This window comes from Oncorhynchus tshawytscha, linkage group LG01 (assembly GCF_018296145.1).
Source record: "Oncorhynchus tshawytscha isolate Ot180627B linkage group LG01, Otsh_v2.0, whole genome shotgun sequence".
Taxonomy (NCBI): Eukaryota; Metazoa; Chordata; class Actinopteri; order Salmoniformes; family Salmonidae; genus Oncorhynchus; species Oncorhynchus tshawytscha.
Window position 1 is genome coordinate 23,381,395 of NC_056429.1, and position 24,892 is coordinate 23,406,286.

General features: G+C 43.9%; 1 protein-coding gene across 4 annotated transcripts in view; it reads left to right on the forward strand.

Moving 5' to 3' along the window:
* LOC112244992 (formin-binding protein 1-like) overlaps nt 1–24,892 on the forward strand; it is a 71,644-nt gene that overhangs the window by 42,041 nt on the left and 4,711 nt on the right. For 2 of the 4 annotated variants that reach the window (XM_042313103.1, XM_042313214.1), the window contains exons 2-13: nt 13,368–13,483; nt 16,804–16,854; nt 18,431–18,578; nt 19,063–19,125; nt 19,874–19,978; nt 20,097–20,225; nt 20,379–20,525; nt 21,869–22,078; nt 22,214–22,222; nt 23,960–24,069; nt 24,219–24,351; nt 24,769–24,863. In XM_042313103.1, the coding sequence (XP_042169037.1) occupies nt 13,368–13,483; nt 16,804–16,854; nt 18,431–18,578; nt 19,063–19,125; nt 19,874–19,978; nt 20,097–20,225; nt 20,379–20,525; nt 21,869–22,078; nt 22,214–22,222; nt 23,960–24,069; nt 24,219–24,351; nt 24,769–24,863 (1,316 nt within the window). Of the gene's footprint in view, nt 1–13,367; nt 13,484–16,803; nt 16,855–18,430; nt 18,579–19,062; nt 19,126–19,873; nt 19,979–20,096; nt 20,226–20,378; nt 20,526–21,868; nt 22,079–22,213; nt 22,223–22,674; nt 22,837–23,714; nt 23,727–23,959; nt 24,070–24,218; nt 24,352–24,768; nt 24,864–24,892 lie in introns of all 4 variants that reach the window. The other 2 variants (XM_042313288.1, XM_042313155.1) reach the window with 2 other exon arrangements.

Here is a 24,892-nt window from a genome sequence, read left to right on the forward strand (position 1 = left end):
TATCTTGTTTCTCATGGTCTGAAAGTCTTTAGGTGCCTTTTGGCGAAATCCAAGCGGACTGTCATGTCTTTTACTGAGGAGTTGCTTCCATCTGGCCACTCTACCATAAAGGCCAGATTGGTGGAGTGCTGCAGAGATGGTTGTCCTTCTGGAAGGTTCTCCCATTTCCACAGAGGAACTCTGGAGCTCTGTCAGTGAGACCATTTGAGTTCTTGGTCACATCCCTGACCAAGGCCTGTTTCCCCTGATTGCTCAGTTTGGGTGTGCCGCCAGCTCTGAGGGTTTTGGTGGTTCCAAACTTCTTCCATTTAAGAATGGAGGAGGCCACTGTATTATTGGACTTTCAATGCTGCAACATTTTGTTGGTACCCTTTCTCAGATATGTTCCTCGACACAATCCTGACTTGGATCTCTACGGACAATTCCTTCATCCTCCTTTGTTTTTGCTCTGGCATGCACCGTCAACTGTGGGACCTTTTATAGAGACAGGTGTGTGCCTTTCCAAATCATGTCCAATCAATTGCATTTACATCCGGTAGACTCAACCTTTTAAAAATATATCTTAAGGATGATCAACGGAAACAGGATGCACCAATTTCTAGTCTCGTAGCAAAGGGTCTGAATACTTCGGTGAATAAGGTATTTTTTTATATTTTTTATATACATTTGCAAGAAATTTTAAACTGTTTTTGCTTTGTCATTATGGGGTATTGTGTGTAGATTGAGGGAATTAGTTTTATTTCATCCATTTTTAGAATAAGGCTGTAATCTAACAATGATGAAAAAGGAACGTGGTCTGAATTTCCGAAGGCACTGTATATATGTGAATGGTGAGTATGGACAGTATGTGAATAGAAATGTGTGCACAACTGTAGTTATATAGGGTGAGCCATGACTAGAATACACCTATATACATATAAAGTGGGTAAAACAGTTTGCAAACATTACTGAAGTGACCTGTGTTCAATGACTATGTTGTGATGCAGTCTCTAAATTGCAGGGTTGGGTAACGGGTGGTAGCCGTTTAGTAAAGGTGACTAAAGTTCAGGACCGTGTACTGGGCAGAGGCCAGCTAGTGGTGACTGTTTAACAGTCTGATTGCCAGGAGATAAGTGTTTCTCAGTCTCTCGGTCCAAGCTTTGATGCACCTGTAATGTCTGTGCGCACACATTCAAACTCACTACAGGCAGGGCTTGATGCCAGTGTTTTAGACAGGGTGACATTTTCCACCCTGCTCCCTGCCCCGCTCCCCCAGCAACTGGCTGCCTGCTTTTGACACTGCCCCAGAACACCAGAGCGTAATGAGGGTATTGTCCCTGCGGCTACGGTGCATTCAAAAAGTATTCAAACCCTTTGACTTTTTCCGCATTTTATTACGTTACAGCCTCATTCTAAAATGAATTTAAAAATCATTATCGATCTACACAGAATAACCCATAATGACAAAGCAAAAACCTGTTTTTTAGATTTTTTTGCAAATGAAAACAAATACCTTATTTACATGAGTATTCGGACCCTTTGCTATTAGGCTTGATGTTGAGCTCCGGTGCATCCTGTTTCCATTGATCATCCTTGATGTTTCTACTTGATTGGAGACTACCTGTGGCAAATTCAATTGATTGGACATGATTTGGAAAGGCACACACCTGTCTCTATAAAAGGTCCCACTGTTAACAGTGTGTCAGAGCAAAAACCAAGCCATTCGGTCAAAGGAATTGTCAGTAGAGCTCTGAGAGAGGATTTTTTCGAGGCAAAGATCTGTGGAAGAGTACCAGATTTTTTTTTTTGCAGCAGCATTGAAGATCACCAAGAACACAGTGGCCTCCATCATTCTTAAATGGAAGAAGTTTGGAACCATAAAGACTCCTAGAGCTGGCCGCCTGGCCAAAGTGAGCAATCGGTGGGAAAGGGCCTTGGTCAGGGATGTTACAAATAAGCTGATGGTCACTCTGACAGAGCTCCAGAGTTCCTATGTTTAGATGGGACAACCATCTCTGGAGCACTCCACCAACCAGGCCTTTATGGTAGAGTGGCCAAACAGAAACCACTCCTCAGTAAAAGGCACATGACAGCCCACTTGGAGTTTGCCATAAGGTACCTAAAGGACTCTCGAACCATGAGAAACAAGATTCCCTGGTCTGATGAAACCCAAATTGAACGATTTGACCTGAATGCCAAGTGTCACATCTGGAGGAAACCTGGCACCATCCCTACGGTTAGCCATGGTGACACCATTTGTGCTACTGGGATGTTTTTCATCAGCAGAGACTGGGAGACTAGACAGGATCGAGGGAAAGATGAATGGAGCAAAGTACAGAGAGATCCTTGATGAAAACCTGCTCCACAGCACTCAGGACCTCAGACCAAGGCGAAGGTTCAGCTTCCAACAGGACAACAAACCTAAGCACACAAGCCAAGTATATTTTTTTTATTTGACCTTTTATTTAACTAGGCAAGTCAGTTAAGAACAATTTTTCTATTTTCAATAACGGCCTAGGAGCAGTGGGATAACTGCCTGTTCAGGGGCAGAACGACAGATTTGTACCTTGTCAGCTCGGGGATTTGAACTTGCAACCTTTCGGTTATTAGTCCAACACTAACCACTAGGCTACCCTGCCGCAGTGGCTCAGGCAGAGCCTGGACTTTAACCCAATCGAACATCTATGAAGAGAACTGAAAATAGCTGTGCAGCATTCTTCTGCAGAGAAGAATAGGAGAAACTCCCCAAAAACATCTGTGCAACGTTTGTAGCGTCATACCCTAGAAGATTCAAGGCTGTAATCGCTGCCAAAGGTTCTTCAACAATACTCAGTAAAGGGTCTGAATAGTTATGTAAATTTGATAGTCAGTTAAAAAAAAACTAAAATAATTGCTGCCAAAAAAACTGTTTTTGCTATGTCATTTTGTGGTATTTTGTGTAGATCGATGAAGGGGGGAAAACTATTGAATCTATTTTAGAATAAGGCTGTAACGTAACAAAATGTGGAAACACTTTATGAAGGCACTGTGCGTGTATGCAAATCGAACCCCTTTATTATCTACATGGAGCAGAGCATTTCTAGTAGCGAGAGACCTTGGTAGTCCTGAGATTGTTCCAGTGATGACATCACTTCCTGACATTCTTAGTTGGGCTGTTTTCCTCTGGCCTAGGGAGATTCCTTTCCAGATATGCTTGTGTTCCTCTGGGGTTGTGGCTAGTTGCTGCTAGTCTGCAGTTTTGGGCAGCTGCCTTACATGATCCCTTTGTTTTTATTCAGTGAAAGTTATTGCGTGGTCAGTAATGTGGTCTTATGGTCAGTAAAGTCTTTACTGAAATGTTAGCGGTATGGGTACTGAATTTCATCAAATCATTATGTTTGCTCTGTATCTTTCATCATGAGAGGAAATGTAAGACGGTCATCTGTTTTCTCCTGTGCACTGTCATTGTGCTAACTGGGCTCCCACTCTGGGAAGAGGGATAACTTTACAAGACCGAGAAATTATATTGAAACCCAACCATTGGACCTCTGCTAAAACTGACTCTGGTTGAGATAGAGAGTGAGTGAAAGGGAAAACCGGGCTGGCTAAATGGCATAGTAGTGATGTTGGCACTGCCCTATGTGTCTCAACACATCATCCCCAGACATTGCAAAGAGAAACATTGGAGAATGAAACCTGAACACTCAAAAGAGAAAGCCGATCTGCTGAACTGGCATTTTGGGGATCTCCAACCAAATTCCTGGGAATCCAGGAATCCAAGGACGTTTCTCCCCTCTTCACACCAAAAAATACATTCCTTTCAGTCAGTCCAGCCCCTGAGAGTGAGAAACTTGGCTTGAAGTCTCTCTCCCAGACAGATCCAACGGTCTGTTGGCTTGTGCTCGGGCCTCCATACTGCTGTTCCCCCTCAGGTTTATCCATAGTGAGATCCTAGTGGTGACAGGCTTCTGTGTGGAGGTCAAGTTACTGAAAGGTGAGCTCTGGGCCCGGATCACTGGCCAGTCCATTCTGCACTGCGCTATATTGTGCTGCATTGCACTGTGAAGCTTTGTTCTGTATGTTGTTACTGTATGGTGCGTCACAGTACAGACGTGGATGTGGTGAGCCAGAGAGGAGCAGGCAGGCAGACGATGGGATGATGAGCTCAGGGAGTTACTTATTCATGAGTATTGAGCGATGGAGGAAAGCTGACGTGGGACAGACGCTCTCGGGAACATGAACATTTTCTCCTGCTCTGTCAGCTATGGCTGGTAGTTGTGTTAATTAGTAATAGTATTCTGCACTTTGATGGCACCAGTAACCTTTATCATCACAACACTCAAAAGCGAGGAGCAAAGATTAACAGAAGTTCATGAGTCAACAGGAGCCTTTGGAGCATTGGTCAAAGCTGTGTTTCTGCTATAAGACGGGAGCCAGTCTGTCCTGGGCCTAGCCATAAGTCCTCAGTTGTCTCCTCTCTTCATGAAGTCAACACAGTGGCTTATAGGAGACTGAGGCCTATTTATTTTAATGCTCAGATTATTCAGATGAATTCTACTTGTTTCTTAATGCAGCTCATAGCCTGTACGTTGTCTCATAGAAAGTTACTTTCCATAGCATTTTGCCTTGATGTTGTCATTGGTCGATTGAAACCTCTCTTTCTCCGACTGAAGAGGCTCTGGCTGTGTTCTGTGTTGTAAGGACTGGCTGTATTGCACGCGCAAGCTGTTTCCCAACCGACGCATTGCTGGCGCTAAACACCACTATATATTGGGCCAGAATCAAGCTCTTCTTTGGCTCTGGACCACATTCAGCATATTGTGATATCTCTGCCGCAGAGAGAGAATACTATCACTTTGAGATTAAGCAGTGAGCGGAGAATGAAAACACAAGCTGTCCTCGTAGTACACAGGCTGTCCTGGGAGGAGAGGAGGCTTTGCTCCCAGGCCCACTATGTTGAGTTCAAACTGCCTTAAGTTATATAAAACATCCGTTAGGCCCAGTGGTGCAGCTATGCCAGGGGACCCATATGGGAATGGGCTAGTGTCAGTAAACAGGCTTGTCTTGGAGGGGAAATGGCACAGCACCAACAACTGAAGTTACATTCACAGGGTGTCTTAGTTCAATCAATCTGTGACCTTGCTGGTGTAACACATAATTTCAATTTTTTGGGACCTGCTTATTATTTTTTTCATCAATGCCCCCCCGGCTTTATTGCAAGGTTGTTACCCGGTGTCGTCATAGTAGTCACTGTGGGTTGCTGAGCTCAGTCCATTTGAAATATTATTTTGGGGACTTGAGGTTCTTGTGGTTTTCTTCCTATCCCCTTATTTTGCCTCTTCACACTGTAAATACCTTACCACCTCATGTTGCTGTCATGGCACAAACCATGTGATCGTGGTCTGTCCGATTCTTTGCGTGCGTATGCTGCCCTGATTTTCCTTTTAGCTTTGTTTTGTATGCAAGCTGCTGCTGTCGGTATGAATTCAGGTAGACCACACCTGTACCAGGGACTGAGTTGAACTTGCTTAGTTGAGGAAGTGTGGCTGCTATATACTGTAGCCTACATGCAGACATGCCGTCACCTGCTGGATGAGTCGGGTGCTTTACAACCATTTCACTCATAATGTCATAACTCTGAACAGGCCATCCCTGGAGGTTAGAGTGTGGAGCGGTGTTGTTGAGGGACAAAACACTGGCTTAGTGTTGTACACAGCTGTGTCTGCTCTGTGCACAGCATACCCGATGTGATGGTTGATAGGGTCCTCATCTGAACTTGCTATGCAATCAGGAGGAGAGAAGCTATCATAGAAATATTGTGTCTTTATTAATGTAATTCTTTATGGTTATGATACTTATCACCGTCATGCTCTAACAGTACCGTGGGCCTGTAAGAGTTGGTGGCTGGCAGACAGTCGCGTGGAGTCCTATTGTTTTTCCACTTGAGCAGAGCACCAGTCTCCTGGTAAAGTCATTTCCTTGAGAGGCATGCTGCAGGGGCTCGGGGATTGTGCTCACTGTACCCTGAGTAATGCCTAGCTGTGTCCATTACGCGCGCGCACACACATTGACAGAATATGACGTACATCAACTAACTCCGTCTCATGTAGTTTGTCATAAACTATTTATTTGCATATGTAGAGGAATGGGATATAATCAAAAAACAAAATCTAAACTATCTGTTTGGGTTTGGATGAAATCAGAACGTGGAGGGTAAGGAGGAGCTGGTTTACCTGCTGACGTTAATGGAAGGTAGGACACCCAGTCTGACCCGATCTTTATTTGTGGTCAATTCCGTTTCCGTGTCAATATCGGGACGATATTGGCCTTTCTTAGTCTATGGACTATCGATAATCAGTAGCAGCAAGCTAGCTCATTCTCCAACAGAAGGGTGCAGTATTGAGAAACTGATTAATTGACACTGGCCAAAAATGTAACTCCTGTTACAAATATTCTTTCAGTTTAATTGACTAATTACCAGGCTTGTGTCGACGTGCCCGGACATGCATGCAATAAACAAGCTAGCTAGCTAAGCAAATGGCTATGTGACCTGCAAAGATTACACTAACTAACCTTTTCATCTGTGGTGTTAGCTAGATAAACACAATGCTAAGATATCAGATGGGAGCTAATAGCCAACGCAGCTAGCTAACGCTAGCTGGATATCATTTTGAACATGCACCATTTTCGGCAACAAGCCATCTGACTTGCGGTGTAACCAGAGTTTCTAAACCTCTTGGTGTAACGTTAGCTATTTACTGGTGTAATGATCTGACCATCCGCAATCGTGTCCGTAAATTGACACTTGATAGTCAGATTAGATGATATGTCGTAAAAGGGAAAGAAGGAAGTTGGCAATAGGTTTAGCTACCTAAGGATCTTCCTGCATGTTTATGGACAAAGAAACCGGTAGATCAGCGTGCACGTTCTCACTTCTCAAAGTATGGACAGAACGTGCATTGACGTTATAACATTTTCTTACCCTCACTCTCCTTGTGAGATGTGCACATTTTTGGCTTGGTAGCAGAAGACATCGCCATCGAGCTAGTTAACAAAGTAGCAATAAACAGCAGCCAGCAAGTCATATGAGGATGGAGAGAGATGTGGAATGGAGTTACAGCCTCGCTCTATCGTAGCAGTAGGATCATTTCTTGACACATAGCTGAACTAGCCAATGGAGTGGTTCTCATTTTTTTTTTGTCCTGGCATCTGAGTAAAAAAAAAGTGATACATTTTCAAATATAATGATATTGAATATTGGTTAGAATATCGACCTCCTTGACCCTCAAATCGGTATTGGCATCGGCCCAAAAATGTGATCTTTCTCTAATGTCAACAATCATTAACTCGACCAAAGGAATTTCTCTGTTGGTTTACTGTGTGAAAAGACCGAGGACAATTAAGCAGAAGTGAGAATAATTGGTTCATGTTGTTATTGGAGGCACAAGGCCTCCTTCTCTCTTCTCCACCCCCCCATAGGTTGTCATGAGTACAGGACCCTGACATGTGCTCAGCATTTAAGCTCTGAAGCTCTGGAGAGCCTGAAATGGCAAAAGAAGCCATTTTATTGGAGGAGAAATGATTTCCATCCAGGCAGCTGAGTGAGCTGTGTGAATGAGAATGTAGCAGCAGCAGGGGCCTGGCCACTCAGGCAGACCTGGTCACAGTCGATGCTCCAGAAAATACTTTTTAGCCCCTTGTTTTTTCTTCTCTCTCTGTCCTCTTTCGCTCTTTCTCTGTGTCTGTGTGTTGGTGTGAAACGGTTGCGAACATCTCATTTGGCATGCTTTGCCTCGTCACAGGATGTACTTCTGGAATGGTTGTCAATTCCGTATCTGTTGTTGATTTTATAGATCCTACAGGGTACGGATACTTACATGTTCATGATTTATTTTTACATGAACAACACATCTTTGTCCCTGAGCCAGAGGAAGGTAAAGTTATGGTATGAGTCATAGTATTAGACCATGATCTGTGCTCACATTTTCTGAGAATGGGTTTCATGTATGGTTTAACAGGCCCATGGAATTGACTGTAGCTTGCACATTCTTTTTATCCTCCCTCCCTCTGTGCATATGGACTGAGTCTGTGAAGCGTCAGTGAGGAGGGATCCATTGGGACGGCCTGCTTATTGTTCTCTCACAAGGGAAGTGTGTTGGCTGGAGTCCACCAGTCAGTCTCTGTGGGTCTGTCTAGGTCCTAAGCCAATCCTGAACACAGCCTCGCTCCCAGGCAGGGAACAAGCCATGGGAGAGATTGAGACACCCCTTCCCCTCTCTCTCTACTTTTCTTCTTCTCTCCCTTTCTCCCCCTCTCCTCCAGCACAGCTCAGACATGCGGAGAGGAGATGACACCGGAGCTCTCTTCAGACAGTCCACTTCAGGGCGAAACTGGAATCCATCCCTCTTTCTCTTTCCCTCTATTATCCCCCTCTCTTTCCCTCTATATTATCCCCTCTTTCCCTCTATATTATCCCCCTTTTTCCCTCTATATTATTCCCCTCTTTCCCTCTATATTATTCCCCCTCTCTTTCCCTCTATATTATTCCCCCTCTCTTTCCCTCAGTATCCCAGAACACAGCATGGGAGTTACTCACCTCACCTGACTCAGGCCTGGGCTGTGTATATATCTTTGGTGGGGATGATACTGACAGTTTCTCACCACCTATTCTCAGCCTCCAAACAAGCTCTGAAGTAGGAAGGTTAGCCCTCAGGTGAAATCAAAGGCTATCAGTATGCGGAGTCTGACTGACTTTGGTATGGCTCCACTGTTCCCTCCAAGACCTACCTAGCTGTACTGTACAGTATCCAGATGTTCTTACCGTCCTTAAGGGGGTGCCTAAAAACCGTGCATAAAAGCCCATTGGTTGTCTATTACCAGAATGCATAGAAAATTAGCACAAGTATGAATGAATTTCCATGGAGTTATACATATATAGGAACCAAATGTCGTTTTTGGTGAGTTGGACATTTTACAAGCGAATGTGAATGAGAGATATTGTGCAAATGAACAAGGTTTTGACACATGCTTGGCTGAAGGAAAAACTATTCTGTTAGCTTCATTGTCATCAGATAACATTTTCTGCCTAAATGTGTTGCACTGATGTATTTTCTGTGAAGGAAAACTATAGTTGCATGTCCCTGATCACGCTAATGAAGCAAAAATGAACATGCCTTTTAATTTAAAACGCAACCCCTGTCAATACACAGCTGAACTAACCTGCTCCTGCTTTCTCCCGTTCTGCTATTTACAAACAAACACATGACAGGCGCAACTGTTCTGGGGTACTATGGTAACCTTCATAATGTAAAATAAAAATGTGATGTGTAGGGCTGACCCAATTTAGTAAACTGGTCGATTGTTTGGTCGATTGTTTGTTAGTCGACCGAGATTTCATTAGTCGGGCAGTAGCTAAACATTTAAATATAAAATCATGGTGTACAAGACACCCGTCTGAGTGGACTGATTCATTGTGGAAGACGTGGGGATGGCACAGTCCATCACTGTAAGACGTGATATTGAAAATGTATATGGTTTTATTACGTAAGAAGAATTGTTATTATTTATATAACAAATGTGCTTTCTCCTGCGTTGGATAGTGAACGCTCTTCGCAGTTCTGAAACACATCAGTGCACTGTTGAATTGGCACCTTTTCATTAGAGGTCGACCGATTAATCGGAATGGCCAATTAATTAGGGCCGATTTCAAGTTTTCATAACAATCGGTGATTTTGGACACCGATTTTGCCGATTTTAAAAAATATATAAAAAATAATGTATTTTTTAACTAGGCAAGTCAGTTAAGAACACATTCTTATTTTCAATGACGGCCTAGGAACCCTGGGTTAACTGCCTCGTTCAGGGGCAGAATGACAGATTTTCACCTTGTCAGCTCGGGGACCCAATCTTGCAACCTTACAGTTAACTAGTCCAACGCAATAACGACCTGCTTCTCTCTCGTTGCACTCCATAAGGAGACTGCCTGTTACGCGAATGCAGTAAGCCAAGCAAAGTTGCTAGCTAGCATTAAACTTATCTTATAAAAATCAATCATAATCACTAGTTAACTACACATGGTTGATGATATTACTAGATATTATCTAACGTGTCCTGCGTTGCATATAATCTGACTGAGCATACAAGTATCTGACTGAGTGGTGGTAGGCAGAAGCAGGTGCGTAAACATTCATTCAAACAGCACTTTCGTGCGTTTTGCCAGCAGCTCTTTGTTGCGCATCAAGCATTGCACTGTTTATGACTTCAAGCCTATCAACTCCCGAGATGAGGCTGGTGTAACCGATGTGAAATAGCTGGCTAGTTAACGCGCGCTAATAGCGTTTCAAACATCACTCGCTCTGAGCCTTGGAGTGTTATTTATTTATATAAATAAGTGGTGGTTTCCCTTACTCTGCATGGGTAACGCTGCTGCTTCGAGGGTGGCTGTTGTCGTTGTATTCCTGGTTCGAGCCCAGGGAGGAGCGAGGAGAGGGACGGAAGCAATACTGTTACACTGGCAATACTAAAGTGCCTATAAGAACATCCAATAGTCAAAGGTTAATGAAATACAAATGGTATAGAGGGAAATAGTCATATAATTCCTATAATAACTACAACCTAAAACTTCTTACTTGGGAATATTGAAGACTCATGTTAAAAGGAACCACCAGCTTTCATATGTTCTCATGTTCTGAGCAAGGAACTGAAACGTTAGCTGTCTTACATAGCACATATTGCACTTTCTTCTCCAACACTTTGTTTTTGCATTATTTAAACCAAATTGAACATGTTTATTTGGAGCTAAATTGATTCTACTGATGTATTATATTAAGTTAAAATAAGTGTTCATTCAGTATTGTTGTAATTGTCATTATTACAAACAAATACATTTTTAAAAATCGTCCGATTATTCAGTATCAGCTTTTTTGGGCGTCCAATAATCGGTATCGGCGTTGAAAAATCATAATCGGTCTACCTTTTATTTTCATAGACCATGTTGCTATGTGAATAATAACAAAGTTAACCACCATATTGGTGTTGAGAACAGTGAGTGGAGGCAGCAGCGGAGTTAGGAGACGAGAAACAGGCCTTGTCTTAATTGTAAAGAAAAATAAAGTGAAGAGGAAACCCTAACTGTTAAATGTGCCTGGCTTTATAAATCATCCATATTTACCTACAGAAATAAGACAGATCCTGCTTCTGTTGCCTGTTTTGAGTATTTGTTTAACACCCTACAGGACTCCGTGAGCACCAAGCCTCACACAACCACAATATCGGGTAAACAATTTCACAAATTTGGCTGTTTTTAATCTTTGCCATTCTGAAATGAAGGCTTTACAGTCTCTGGTATTATTTATAATTGATTTAGTGTTTACACTGTTCCAAATTGTCAAATTATATTTATAATAATAATAATAACCCTCCCTTTTCTCATTATTATTATTATGATCATTATAATAATAAGTATAACCACCATTGAGTTGTAGGCCTAAGAGCGTGTCCTGTTTAGTTTTAATGCCTATATTTCAATATTTATAGAGGCTACTGTATCAATCATTCATTCATTTGACATCACATAGCATACGAGTCATTCATGATTTGAAATGCAATCAAGCATTTTAGTTTTAAAATACAATAAAGCGATCCTTGAATAATTAGTGTAAAGAATAAATCATTCCGTTTCAGAAATTGCATTCACGAATGTATGCAACTGTTTTTAGTCTTTGCTGTAATAAAGGCTTTAGCGTTTTTATTTTTTACAACTCTCTTGTACGCTTAATTTATTTATTATTGTTTACGTACCAATCTTTCAGGAAAATTATATTGTAATCCAACAGCACTAGTTTGGTACACATAATATGCACGCAGCACTTGCTCCTTGCCTTTTCTTGATCTTTCCGTGTTTTCCACAACTAGTCAAATTTATTCCACACATCTGACTTCCCCTTTACCTCCTGAGCAACCAGTAAACATTCCCCCATTTTTTTTGTCATGTTCTCTGCATCCATTTTGCTGTCACGTTGTACGGCATTCAGAGTTTGTTATAACCAATTTATTGATGTGATCATGCTAGTAGGTCAGCATGTGATGCATACATGTGTCACGTAAAGAGAGCAAGGGTTGAGGGAATAGGGATTTTTTTTTCCTAAACAAATGAATGATTTCGGTAGCAGAAATGTTCAGTCAGTAATGGCTATAATTATGTTGCAGCTTCAACCACGCGATAAACACTTGATGTTCTGTGGTGGTCACTGCAGCAGGAAGGAGAGACAATGGGGGCGAGTCACAGTCAGTGGCTGTCCTTTTTAGCGCAGCGAGTCTGAGCCCAGCGCTGCACAGTGAAATCAATTGCGGTCGTACTCCCTCTAGTTATTTGTCTTAATTATTTCATAAAACAGTGTGCTTAAAGCATCAGACAAGCTTAGTGCATATAGTTGATTTGACTTAAAACACACAATGTGTTTATATATGGAAAAATACACTTTTAAAAATTTCAGCCAAGAGGGTCACATGAGGAGAGGTTGTCAGCTGTGTTGACTGTGGTGTGGTTTCAACATTTTCCTCTCAGCCCAGCACTGTTATAAGGCATCTCTCGAAACGATACAACGTTGACCTTGTATGGATATTCATCTCAGGCTGCTTAAACCATCTAAAATATACTGTAAAGTCTGTTCTGCCTTAAAGGGACATTTAAAAAAGAAATCCACTTAATATTCATCATATCTAGCAGCACTCCAAAATCAACATATGTGAGAATGGCGCAGTTCTATGTTTTGTAGTCAAAAATATAGAGAAAGATGACTTTCCAATGACAACATATTTGTAGGCAATTCATATGCAATGCGTACTCACAATTGGTCAAAAGCACACGATGCGCACTGATGTCATTGGAAACACTTATCTACCTATATATATATTTTTTACTACAAAACATAGAAACGCACCAGGTTCATATATGTTGATGTTGGGGTGCTGCTGGAGATGATGAATATGAAGTTGAAAAATTGTAAAGTTTCCGTTTAACTCTCGAAACGATAGGTTACCGGTTCTTCTCTTAGACACCTTGGAATTCTCATCTGTAGAAGTATGGAGTGTCTAGTCTGTATGCCTGTGCTGTGTCTCTGTATGCCTGTGCTATGTGTCTGTATGCCTGTGCTGTGTGTCTGTAGCTTTCCTATCATTTGACATACTCTTGATAGTACCCAGTGTGATCATTGAGGAAGTACAGCCTAGCACAGGAATAACGTAGTGACTCAACATGTGCTTGTTATTCAATGTCAGACGACTGGGTTCTCATTCATGCCTCGGTTAATTTAATCCATCATATGCATGCCACTGTAAGCACTCATATAGTCATCTCTCTCCAACCCTAACGTCTCTTTCTCCCTCTTCTCTCCATCCCTCTCTCTCAGGACCAGTTTGAAAACCTTGACAAGCATACTCAATGGGGGATCGACTTCCTAGAGAGGTATGCAAAGTTTGTCAAGGAAAGGCTGGAGATTGAACAGACCTATGCAAAACAGTTAAGGTAAGAATGTGGCTTTTATCGTTCAGTTCCATAGAACTGTTTTTGAGGGGTTTTGCCTATACTTTACATCATTAATTGAATGAGTATTCTGTGTAGAATACGGTATTCTGTGTTATAGATGTAGACGTACAGTGGGGCAAAAAAGTATTTAGTCAGCCACCAAATGTGCAAGTTCTCCCACTTAAAAAGATGAGAGAGGCCTGTAATTTTCATCATAGGTACACTTCAACTATGACAGACAAAATGAGAAAAAAAACTCCAGAAAATCACATTGTAGGATTTTTAATGAATTTATTTGCAAATTATGGTGGAAAATAAGTATTTGGTCACCTACAAACAAGCAAGATTTCTGGCTCTCACAGACCTGTAACTTCTACTTTAAGAGGCTCCTCTGTCCTCCACTCGTTACCTGTATTAATGGCACCTGTTTGAACTTGTTATCAGTATAAAAGACACCTGTCCACAACCTCAAACAGTCACACTCCAAACTCCACTATGGCCAAGACCAAAGACCTGTCAAAGACACCAGAAACAAAATTGTAGCCCTGCACCAGGCTGGGAAGACTGAATCTGCAATAGGTACGCAGTGTGCTCAAGTGTGGGAGCAATTATTAGGAAATGGAAGACATACAAGACCACTGATAATCTCTCTCGATCTGGGGCTCCACGCAAGATCTCACCCCGTGGGGTCAAAATGATCACAAAATGATCAACAGTGAGCAAAAATCCCAGAACCACACGGGTGACCTAGTGAATGACCTGCAGAGAGCTGGGACCAAAGTAACAAAGCCTACCATCCGTAACACACTACGCCGCCAGGGACTTAAATCCTGCAGTGCCAGACTTGTCCCCCTGCTTAAGCCAGTACATGTCCAGGCCCGTCTGAAGTTTGCTAGAGAGCATTTGGATGATCCAGAAGAAGATTGGGAGAATGTCATATGGTCAGATGAAACAGATGAACTTTTTGGTAAAAACTCAACTCGTCGTGTTTGGAGGACAAAGAATGCGGAGTTGCATCCAAAGAACACCATACCTACTGTGAAGCATCGGGGTGGAAACATCATGCTTTGGGGCTGTTTTTCTGCAAAGGGACCAGGACGACTGATCTGTGTAAACGAAAGAATGAATAGGGCCATGTATCGTGAGATTTTGAGTGAAAACCTCCTTCCATCAGCAAGGGCATTGAAGATGAAATGTGGCGGGGTCTTTCAGCATGACAATGATCCCAAACACACCGCCCGGGCAACAAAAGAGTGGCTTCGTAAGAAGCATTTCAAGGTCCTGGAGTAGCCTAGCCAGTCTCCAGATCTCAACTCCATAGAAAATCTTTGGAGGGAGTTGAAAGTCCATGTTGCCCAGCAACAGCCCCAAAACATCACTGCTCTAGAGGAGATATGCATGGAGGAATGGGCCAACATACCAGCAACAGTGTGTGAAAACCTTGTGAAGACTTACAGAAAACGTTTGACCTCTGTCATTGCCAACAAAGGGTATATAACAAAGTATTGAGAAACTTTTGTTATTGACCAAATACTTATTTTCCACCATCATTTTCAAATAGATTCATTAAAATTCCTACAATATGATTTTCTGGATTTTTTCTTTCTCATTTTGTCTGTCATAGTTGAAGTGTACCTATGATGAAAATTACAGGCCTCATCTTTTTAAGTGTGAGAACTTGCACAATTGGTGGCTGACTAAATACTTTTTGCCCCACTGTATATTAGACATGGATGCATTAGTACTGTATATTAACCTTCAATATGCTAATCATCTAATATCAATGTAGAATTACCGGTAATGAAATAATGACTAGGATAATTATCAAATTATGTGATTTGATGAGTATCTAAAAGTGTCCACTCAGCCTGAACAATAGGGCCAGCTCAGCCCAATCTGACATGGTTGTGCTGCCATTAATAGATTTTTGGAGGGCCACAAATCAATATAATAGATATCTAGGAGGTGGCTACTGGCCAGTCTCTAGACAGTAGAGGAGTAGGCAGATGCCAACGCCCCTCCAATGGGAACGCTGGAGTTTGTTACAGGTGTAAACCCATTTATACGCTGTTGGATTGCACCCTCAAGGCTGTATCCTCCCTGACAACCATGGTATCACCTTTGGAGCAAATCTACCAAGGAGAAAAAAACAACAACAAAGAGTTCTAAAACGACAAGTTAGTGAGACCACTGGTTTGACAAGATTAGGAAGATGTAGGCTAGGTTGGTAAACCATAGGTGATCCCGCACTGATCAGATGCATATAGGTAGATTCTAGCCCACATAAAATGCAACCTGCCGTAAGTATCTCTGTTAGTATGATTTAGAAACAGTGCAGTCCCCATGGAGCGGTGGTCATCCCTGGAGCTGTGGTCGTAACGTAGAAACTCCAGCTGTGGCCTCTGCACCCCCGCCAGGCTCTACCCCCCCCTCCTCCTCCTTTGGGTGTTGCCTAGTTACAACACCAATATGCTGAGGATTATTTTATTTAAAGAGATGCGTCTGAATGATGACTAAACTGGGAATGTTTAGTCACGGCGTGTGTAACCCAGTGAATATCCAGCTATGAATCATGGGCTGAAGAAGAGCTTCGTGATTTCGCCCTCATGCATTCTTAAAACATGTGCATTACATGCTGATCGGCTTCACGCTGCTACCATTTTCAGCACTCCTTCTCTCTACCGTTTCTGTGGATGTATTTCTCCCCAGTCTTTGACTCCCTGGACTGTGTGTGTGTGTGTGTGTGTGTGTGTGTAGCCACTCCCCTGCCTCCCAGGACTGGGAAACCGAGTGCTGTTTGGTGTAAGCCCCTTCATTAGTTGGTCTCAGTGGGGACTGATTGGAGGAGGGGGCAGGGCGGCGGCAAGTTCTGAAAACCTCTCTGTATTCCTCCTCTATTCATCCCTAAAGAGCGAGTGGAACCTGAGCACTGCATGCCTGAAGAGCACCACAGCACAGACCCCCTCTCCAGAGGGGCTACTTTATCAAAGACAACCATGTCTTTTGTGTTGCTCCTCCTGCATGTGTTCTGTAGGGAACAACCGAGGAGAGTGCAGGAATATCACACAGTACCAGGTTATCTGTGTCGGTCTGACCTACTTTTATCTAGTCTCTCTCTGAGGAGCGTCTGAATGTGAGAAACTGAGCTATCTCAGCCAATCATTTTATCATATTCACATATAGAAGGAAATCCTGAAATAAAGAAAGAGCTGTAATTTTGGTTAATGTGCTCCTTTCTTGGGGAGTAAAAAAGGCAGCTGTCTGTTCTGTCTGTCTCACTCTTATCTGTCTCTGACCATATGTATCCTCTCTCCTCACAGGAACCTGGTTAAGAAGTACTGTCCCAAGCGCTCCAAAGATGATGAACCTAGGTGAGTAGATTAGACCCATTTGTATTAAATGGTTAACAACCTGTGAACACGATCAGCTTTATGCCACACACACTGGGCCTTTCCACTAGACCGGTCACCACAAACACAGACTGCCATGGCAACACAACACTTTTTAAATGTTTAATTGCTTCCATAGAATAGAGTAACAAGTCAGCAAGAGTTAGCAAGTCCTACAGCTGTGTAGGATATCTGACTCTGACGTAGACATTATTGGCTGCTATCACACAGGAATGATATCAAAGGTCTGTGAGTGAGGGAGAGACTGAGGGAAGGAGGGAGGGAGAGACTGAGGGAAGGAGAGACTGAGGGAGGGAGAGACTGAGGGAGGGAGAGACTGAGGGAAGGAGGGAGGGAGAGACTGAGGGAGGGAGAGACTGAGGGAGGGAGGGAGAGACTGAGGGAGGGAGGGAGAGACTGAGGGAGGGAGGGAGAGACTGAGGGAGGGAGGGAGAGACTGAGGGAGGGAGGGAGAGACTGAGGGAGGGAGGGAGAGACTGAGGGAGGGAGAGACTGAGGGAGGGAGAGACTGAGGGAGGGAGAGACTGAGGGAGGGAGAGACTGAGGGAGGGAGAGACTGAGGGAGGGAGAGACTGAGGGAGGGAGAGACTGAGGGAGGGAGAGACTGAGGGAGGGAGAGTCTGAGGGAGGGAGAGTCTGAGGGAGGGAGAGTCTGAGGGAGGGAGAGACTGAGGGAAGGAGGGAGGGATAGCTCCCTTTAGCCTCAGCCTCACAGCACTGATATTTGGGACACCACCCTCTGAATTCTCTGAAACTCTTCCCCTAATTAATTAAATTATCCCTACATCATTTGGCCCTGTGTGCTAACACTGGTGCTGTATCAGGACAGGGAGAGGACGAGGGAGGGAGTGAAGGAGGCCCTCTAAAGGATGCATAACATAAACGTCCCTTTTTCAGGACCCTTTCAAAGATAAATCCAAATAACTTCACAGATCTTCATTGTAAAGGGTTTAAACACCGTTTCTCATGCTTGTTCAATGAACCATAAACAATTAATGAACATCCACCTGTGGAACGGTCGTTAAGACACTAACAGCTTACAGACGGTAGGCAATTAAGGTCACAGTTATGAAAACTTAGGACACTAAACAGGCCTTTCTACTGACTCTAAAAAAACACCAAAAGGAAGATGCCTAGGGGCCCTGCTCATCTGCGTGAACGTTCCTTAGGCATGCTGCAAGGAGGCATGAGGACTGCAGATGTGGTCAGGGCAATAAATTGTGAGACGCCTAAGACAGCGCTACAGGGAGTGAGGACGGACAGCTGATCATCCTCACAGTGGCAGACCATGTGTAACAACACCTGCACAGGATCGGTACAGGGGGGGGCCTCATACTCTCTGTGTGATACAGAGGGGGAGCCGGTCTCTCTTTTTAATCAGAGCCTAGGTCCAGCATAGGACCAACCATATTATAGATCTGTCCATAACCACTGCCATCTGATCGGTCTTTCTCTCTATCCTCACAAATTAATTTCTAAAAGTTTACTTGCTAATATCCTTTTTTGTTGTGCTGAGTAACCTGTCCTGTGTGTTCAGGTTCTCGTCGTGCATGTCCTTCTACTCCATCCTGAATGAGCTGAATGACTACGCGGGGCAGAGGGAGGTCGTGGCCGAGGAGATGGGACACAATGTGTACGGAGAGCTGATGAGGTATTCACAGGACCTCAAGTCAGAGAGGAAACACGTGAGTGGCTTTACCAGTAGGACAATAATCCCTGGATGTACGCATTGCAGGCTTCATTATGTACAGTGTTGTTATGTTGTGTATAGTAGATACTCTTGTTCATACAGGTGCACTATCTTAATTTATTTAACGGGTGGGTCTAATCCTGATTGCTGATTGGATAAAACCGCATTCCAGCCGGTGTCTATTCCACAAGTCACCACCTGACGTTAAAATTAAAATTTACTCTGTTCCATCGGAAATGCAAATTGTAGTGTATTCAAGGTTTTAAAAGGGCTTCTAAAGTTTATTTCCACTTTAAAATGTCAACCTTGATTTATCCTAGCTAAATGTATCAAACCCTACACAAAAATGTCAATTTTTAATTAGAATCGACATAATAATGAACATTTCCTGTTGCTGCAGGATTATTTTCCCGCTGTGAGAAACTAGTCAAATTAAGATGGTACATCTGTGTGTTGAGTTGTGTGTTTTGACTCCACAGCACCTTCAGGAGGGCAGGAAGGCCCAGCAGTATCTGGACCAGTGTTGGAAACATATGGACAATGTGAGTGTGTGTGAGAGGAGGCAGGGAAGAGATGGATGGATGGATGGAGGGAGGGAGGGCCACGTGGCACAGGGCACGGAGAGGACAGGGAAGGCCCCTCACAGGGAAGGAGGCCTGTGTGACACGTGGACCTCCAGCAGGGACCTGCTCCCCTCTGCCGACAGCCAGACGCCCAGTCCTGCTGGGCCGCCTGTGAGAGAGGGCCAAGAGGATCTCCACTTACCTCTGCGCACACACACACACACACATACACACTTAAAGGAGTGTATACACACACACAGGAAGATGCATACATAAAAGAACACATCGGCACACACACACAAACATACACACACTGATGAGAGAAGTATTCCTGCATTTCATGCCTTTCCAGTTTGCCTGTGTGTCACATTGTCAAAGGCTGAATTATTTTTGCTGCTTTTAGGGCTTGTGTGATTGCAGCAAGCAACAGTTGAATCTCACATTGAATGTCAGTGTTGTAATGCCTTAGGTATTCCTCTTTGTTGCACTGTCACGTAATGCAGCACAGATCTTTTAGCAGGAGGAAAGCATACATTTATTTAGAGGTTTTTCGTTTGCTCTGCTGCCTGTTTAACCACAATAAAGTGTTTCTGCTCTGTTTTGCTCTCCTATCTATGTCCTGTAGAAATGGTAGAGGCTTGCATTCATTACAAGGCAGGATTGACTCCTGGTTTAGAGAAGAGGTCAATATGCTTTGACTAATCTGTCTCCTATTTGACTTTCTTAGAGCAAGAAGAAGTTTGAGCGGGAGTGCAAGGAGGCAGAGAAATCACAGATCAGCTACGACAGGTTAGACAACGACATCAACGCCACCAAGTCAGAGGTAGAAAAGGTAAATCCTGACCTGGCTTGAGCCTTGACATGTAAACTACCTACACCCGTACACATTGGAGGTTGTCATTTGCTGTGTGTATTGAGTGGTCCTGAATTTTCCCTCTTATCCACTGCAGGCAAAGTCCCAGTTGTACCTGCGCACACACTCAGCAGACGAGAGTAAGAACGAGTATGCCGCTCAGCTGCAGAACTTTAACGGGGAACAGTGGAAACATTTCAATGTGGCCATTCCACAGATATTCAAGGTAATCCACGGCCAGCCATTCTCCTCCAGGCTCCAACTTCTGTCTCATCCCGCATTGGCCGGGGAGATGGAATTCTGAGCTGTGATTGGCTCACAGGACACCAAAAGGTCAGAGGTCACGGGGTGTGTGTGTGTGTGTTCCCGACCTCTCCAGAACCTGCAGGACATGGACGAGAGGCGGACAGTGAAGCTGGGAGAGACGTACCGGAGCTTTGCCGAAGTGGAGCGCAGAGTCGTCCCCATCATCTCCAAGTGTCTGGAGGGCATGGTGACTGCTGCCAAGGCTGTGGACCAACGCAAGGTGGGTCTGGAGCATGGTGCCCTATGTTATGATGCTATGGTGGCCTACACAGTAGCATGATTCCCTTATAGCATGAGCATATGTGACGGTGCTCTATAGTTTGAAGCAGGGTGTACACAAGACTTTGCTTTAACATGGTGACTCTAGCACGGAGCGGAGGCAGCTCATGGGTGGAGTAGGATCAGTAGTTAGTCATCCACCCACCAGCCAGGCCAACGGTGAGGCAATGGCTCTCTAAACACTGGAACCGCCATAGGTCAACGGCCACTGACGTTTTGATTTTGTAAATAAATACAAAATCTGGCAAAACAAAATGCAACTTCTTGCTCTTTCCTTGACTTTTCCTTAAATGTTTCTATTTTTACGTTGCTCATTTTTCAGAAGTTTGAACTCACAAATGTTTTAAAAGTATTGAACATTTTCACCAACTTGTGCTGTAGGACGTTGGTACCCAGCCAGGCGCTAATGTGTGTGTCTCCTCACTGAATGAATGACATGGGTGATAATTGTGCACTTTACGTCACAATTGAATTTCAATTAGGCCTAACTGAGGGTCTGTAGGGAAGCCTCTGCCGTTTTAGACTGCTGCGCCACTCAGGAGCCCAATAATAACTATTGTTATGTTTTTACATGGATATATTTCCACTAATATTTCTTCATGCAATTTATCATTTACAGTTGTTTATGCACTGTTTATCAAACTTTGGAGCTTGTGTTTGCGCTTATGCATCTGATGCGTATGCTATAGGAACTCCCGGCAACGTACTCTAGCGGATGCTGAAAGGCCATGCGGTTCTAGTGTTATATGGATACTTTGGGATTTTTCCAATGAGGCCCTTTGTCTACTTCCCCAGAGTCAGATGAACTCGTAGATACCGTTTTTATGTCTCTGTGTCCAGTATAAAGGAGGTTCAAGGTAGTTTCGCGAGCCAATGCCAACTAGCGCAATGACTAGAAGTCTATGGGCATCTGCTAGCTGTGGTGTATCAGTCAGCCTCTGCCTAGTCTCCAGCCTCTGTCTCCTCCAGTGTTTGTGTTGCTGGCTGGCCCCGGCAGACAGAGCCTCCTCTCTCCTTCCCACCCACGGGCCTACATACAGCCTGGCTGGTTCTACATCCAGCCAGCTGAGCAGAGCTGCTCCCACTCAGTGGGCCATGTTTTCCTTTGATTGTTCTTTATGCACACAGCGCATGCTGCACAGTGGTTTCCACCAGGGGCTGAGCTGTACTCTGCACTCAGGTCATGGTGTCCCAGAAAACATCATTTTAAAGAAATGTCAGTCTGTAATGTTTGTTCTTCACTATATCTTAGTCTCACACTGTCTTTTTTTTTGTCTCTGTCAGGACTCAGCGATTGTAGTGGAGTCATTTAAGTCAGGCTTTGAGCCTCCAGGGGACTTCCCATTTGAGGACTACAGTCAGAACCTTTCCCGGACAGGCTCAGACAACACCATCAGCACCCCCAAGAATGAGGGGGTGGTCAAGCCAGACCCCAAACACTCGATTAGCAAGGCGGCCAAGAACAAACTGTGGCTCTTTGGGAAAAAGCCCAAGGTGAGAGATTCATCATCACCTGCTATCAAGACCTTTGCTCGCTGTTTCAATAGTGAACAACTTGTATGTATGTATGTATGTATGTATGTATGTATGCCCACTCACTGATTTTTGTCTGTTTTTTTCTTGTAACAGAGTCCACTGGTAGGTTTATACCTTACGGTAGCTGTCTTTTTATAACAGTCACCTGAATCTAGCATTTTCTATCTCATTACATAAATCACTACACTTTGACCTACCAAAGGCAATACCGTCTGTTAATCTATAACTTTTTGTAGGTTTGTGTGAGAGTAGCTAACCATTTTCAAATGACTTACAAGGGGTGTTGGTGCTCATATTGACTTTGATTTGCCTGCTCTTGTCTTATGTCCATTCTGGTTTCTCACCCGAAGGTCTCTCAGATTTCATATTGCATGATCTTCCTTAACTGGTGTTTCTCCTGTTGAGATTTCTTTTGTGGGACAATATATTGGATAACCACTTTTTTATTTGTTTTACCTCTGTCTCACAACACCATGACTTTATGTTCCATCATTACAATTATGTTACTAGTTCTAAAAGTTTTCAGGTTGATCACTCCTTTTTTGTCGTCCCAGTCTCCCCCCTCCTCTCCTCCCCCTGCTCCCCACCGCCCCGACCTGGCTACCGCCAGCCACTGTCAGGCTCCTAAATTTGCTAGTGACCCCATAGCTTTCTGTCTGTCTGAACTGAGAACGGTCAAACCCAGGATAGCCTCTTTCAGGGGTCTTAAACGAGGGGTAAGATGAAGAGCATGTCAGTGTGTTTGGGTTTGCAGTGATTTAAGTCTCTTTTTCTCTCTCTCACCTCCCTCTCTTCTGTCTCTCTGGTTTTGATCCAGTTAGTTATTCTCTAGTTAGGAACGGGGGGTGTTGAAATCACAGGAGTGCCATTGTAGAGCGTGTTGTGTGACGTGTAGGAAGTGATACTGTAGGTGGTATTTGGATAAGGAGAGGTTACGGTGGTATGTCGAAATGACATGAAGGTCAACTGGACCTCGTCATGAGCCAGCCAATATACTGTATGATGGCTAAACAGTCTAATGAATGTCACGCAGTGGTATTACTGTGCCAGACCATTAATTGTGTGTGTCCCATTTGGTTTCTGGCTGAAGGACCTAGTTTGATTTCCTTAATGTATGAGGTGACTCATGGTTGTCTGCAGTATGGAGACTGACTTCCTGGAAACAACCTTCTTCCTGCTTCAAATGGCATTGCATCATCTAAAGAGGGCTTTTAGATGTCAACTTGTTTTTAGTGGAATTAAAAGGATATCTTGAGAACAGTGTATTCTCCTTGGAGGATAGCCTTTCCAATACATAATACGCCACATTCTATGTAGTGTTAAGATTCAATAAGTTCAATTATTGAAATATAATAACAGATTACATAAGTATAACTTCACCCAGATTGACACACTAATAGGGCTCATCAGATTCTGTCCATCTTTGTTCTTGACAGCTGTGGGTAACCCCCGACAACCTCTTGACTCTCCTTCCATAGTCACACCCTTGTGATGCTGTGCTCGTAGTTACCGTGACAACCTACATGAGCCACGTACGTTTTGATAACCGTTCCATCTTTTGCTTTTTCTTCTATTGTAACCCAAACCTGCCCAGTGGTCAGTGAAGGTGAGTCAGTGATGTGAGGTCCAGTCTGCCGTAGTTAGCTGTACGTGTCTCACCTTGTGGAGTTCTATAGCACAGGTCTAGTGTCACGAGCCGTTCTAGAGTGAGGCTCTCCAACCTATTCGCTCTCTGGTCTCTACTAGTATAGTTCCCGTAGGCTCTTGCTGTGAGAAGGTCTCTAGAGACCACGAGTGACTGTGTCATTGTAACTGGATAGTGTCCTGATGCGATTTCAGGCTCCGTCACTGGAGGACTTCAGCCATCTGCCTCCCGAACAGAGACGCAAGAGGCTGCAGGCTCGGATCGACGAGCTCAGCAAAGAACTACAGAAAGAGGTGGACCAAAGGTAGGCCATGGGAAGACTTACTTTAACACTGATCTGTGTCTCTCTTATACTGTCCACATTTCATTAGAATTTCATTGGCATGTCAGTGTCATTTGTTAAATTCTTTGTTACTATGTGTTCACATTGTGACTGCGTGTATGTTTGTGAAGAGATGCACTGAACAAGATGAAGGATGTGTATGAGAAGAACCCTCAGATGGGCGACCCACAGAGCCTCCAGCCCAAGATCTCTGAGACCATGTGCAACATGGAGAAACTACGCTCCGAGATCCACAAGAACGAGGTAAGTCTCCCTAGCCAAGAGCCCTGAAGGAAGGAATGGGTGAAGGAGAGCGGAAGAAAGGCATCACAGTACATCTGGAGAAATAGTGACTGGGCGACGGTTTCCTGTGCCGAGTTAGCCCCCTCTGGGGGATGACTATATGCACGGCTTCCCTTTGTCAACAGAACACTGAGTAGAACAGGATAGGAGTTCTTTGAGAGTCCGAGGGTTACATCTACCACACTATATTGAAAGACTGGTTGAACAATGGCATATCCAGGATAAGAATGAGTATATCCATCGTGGGGGTATTAACAGCAATATGAATGTTATGACTGTCTACCTCTTAATGTCCTTTTCTCTCGCTCTCTTTGTCGCTCTCTTTGTCTCTCTCTTTGTCTCTCTCTGTCTCTCTCTCTGTCTTCCACACACACACAGAGCTGGCTGTCAGAGGTGGAGGGGAAGGTGAGCACCAGAGGAGATCGAAGACCCAGTGCCGACGTCAACCATCACACACCCCATGGCAGAGAGAGGTCAGAGGGCACAGAAACACGTTGTTTAT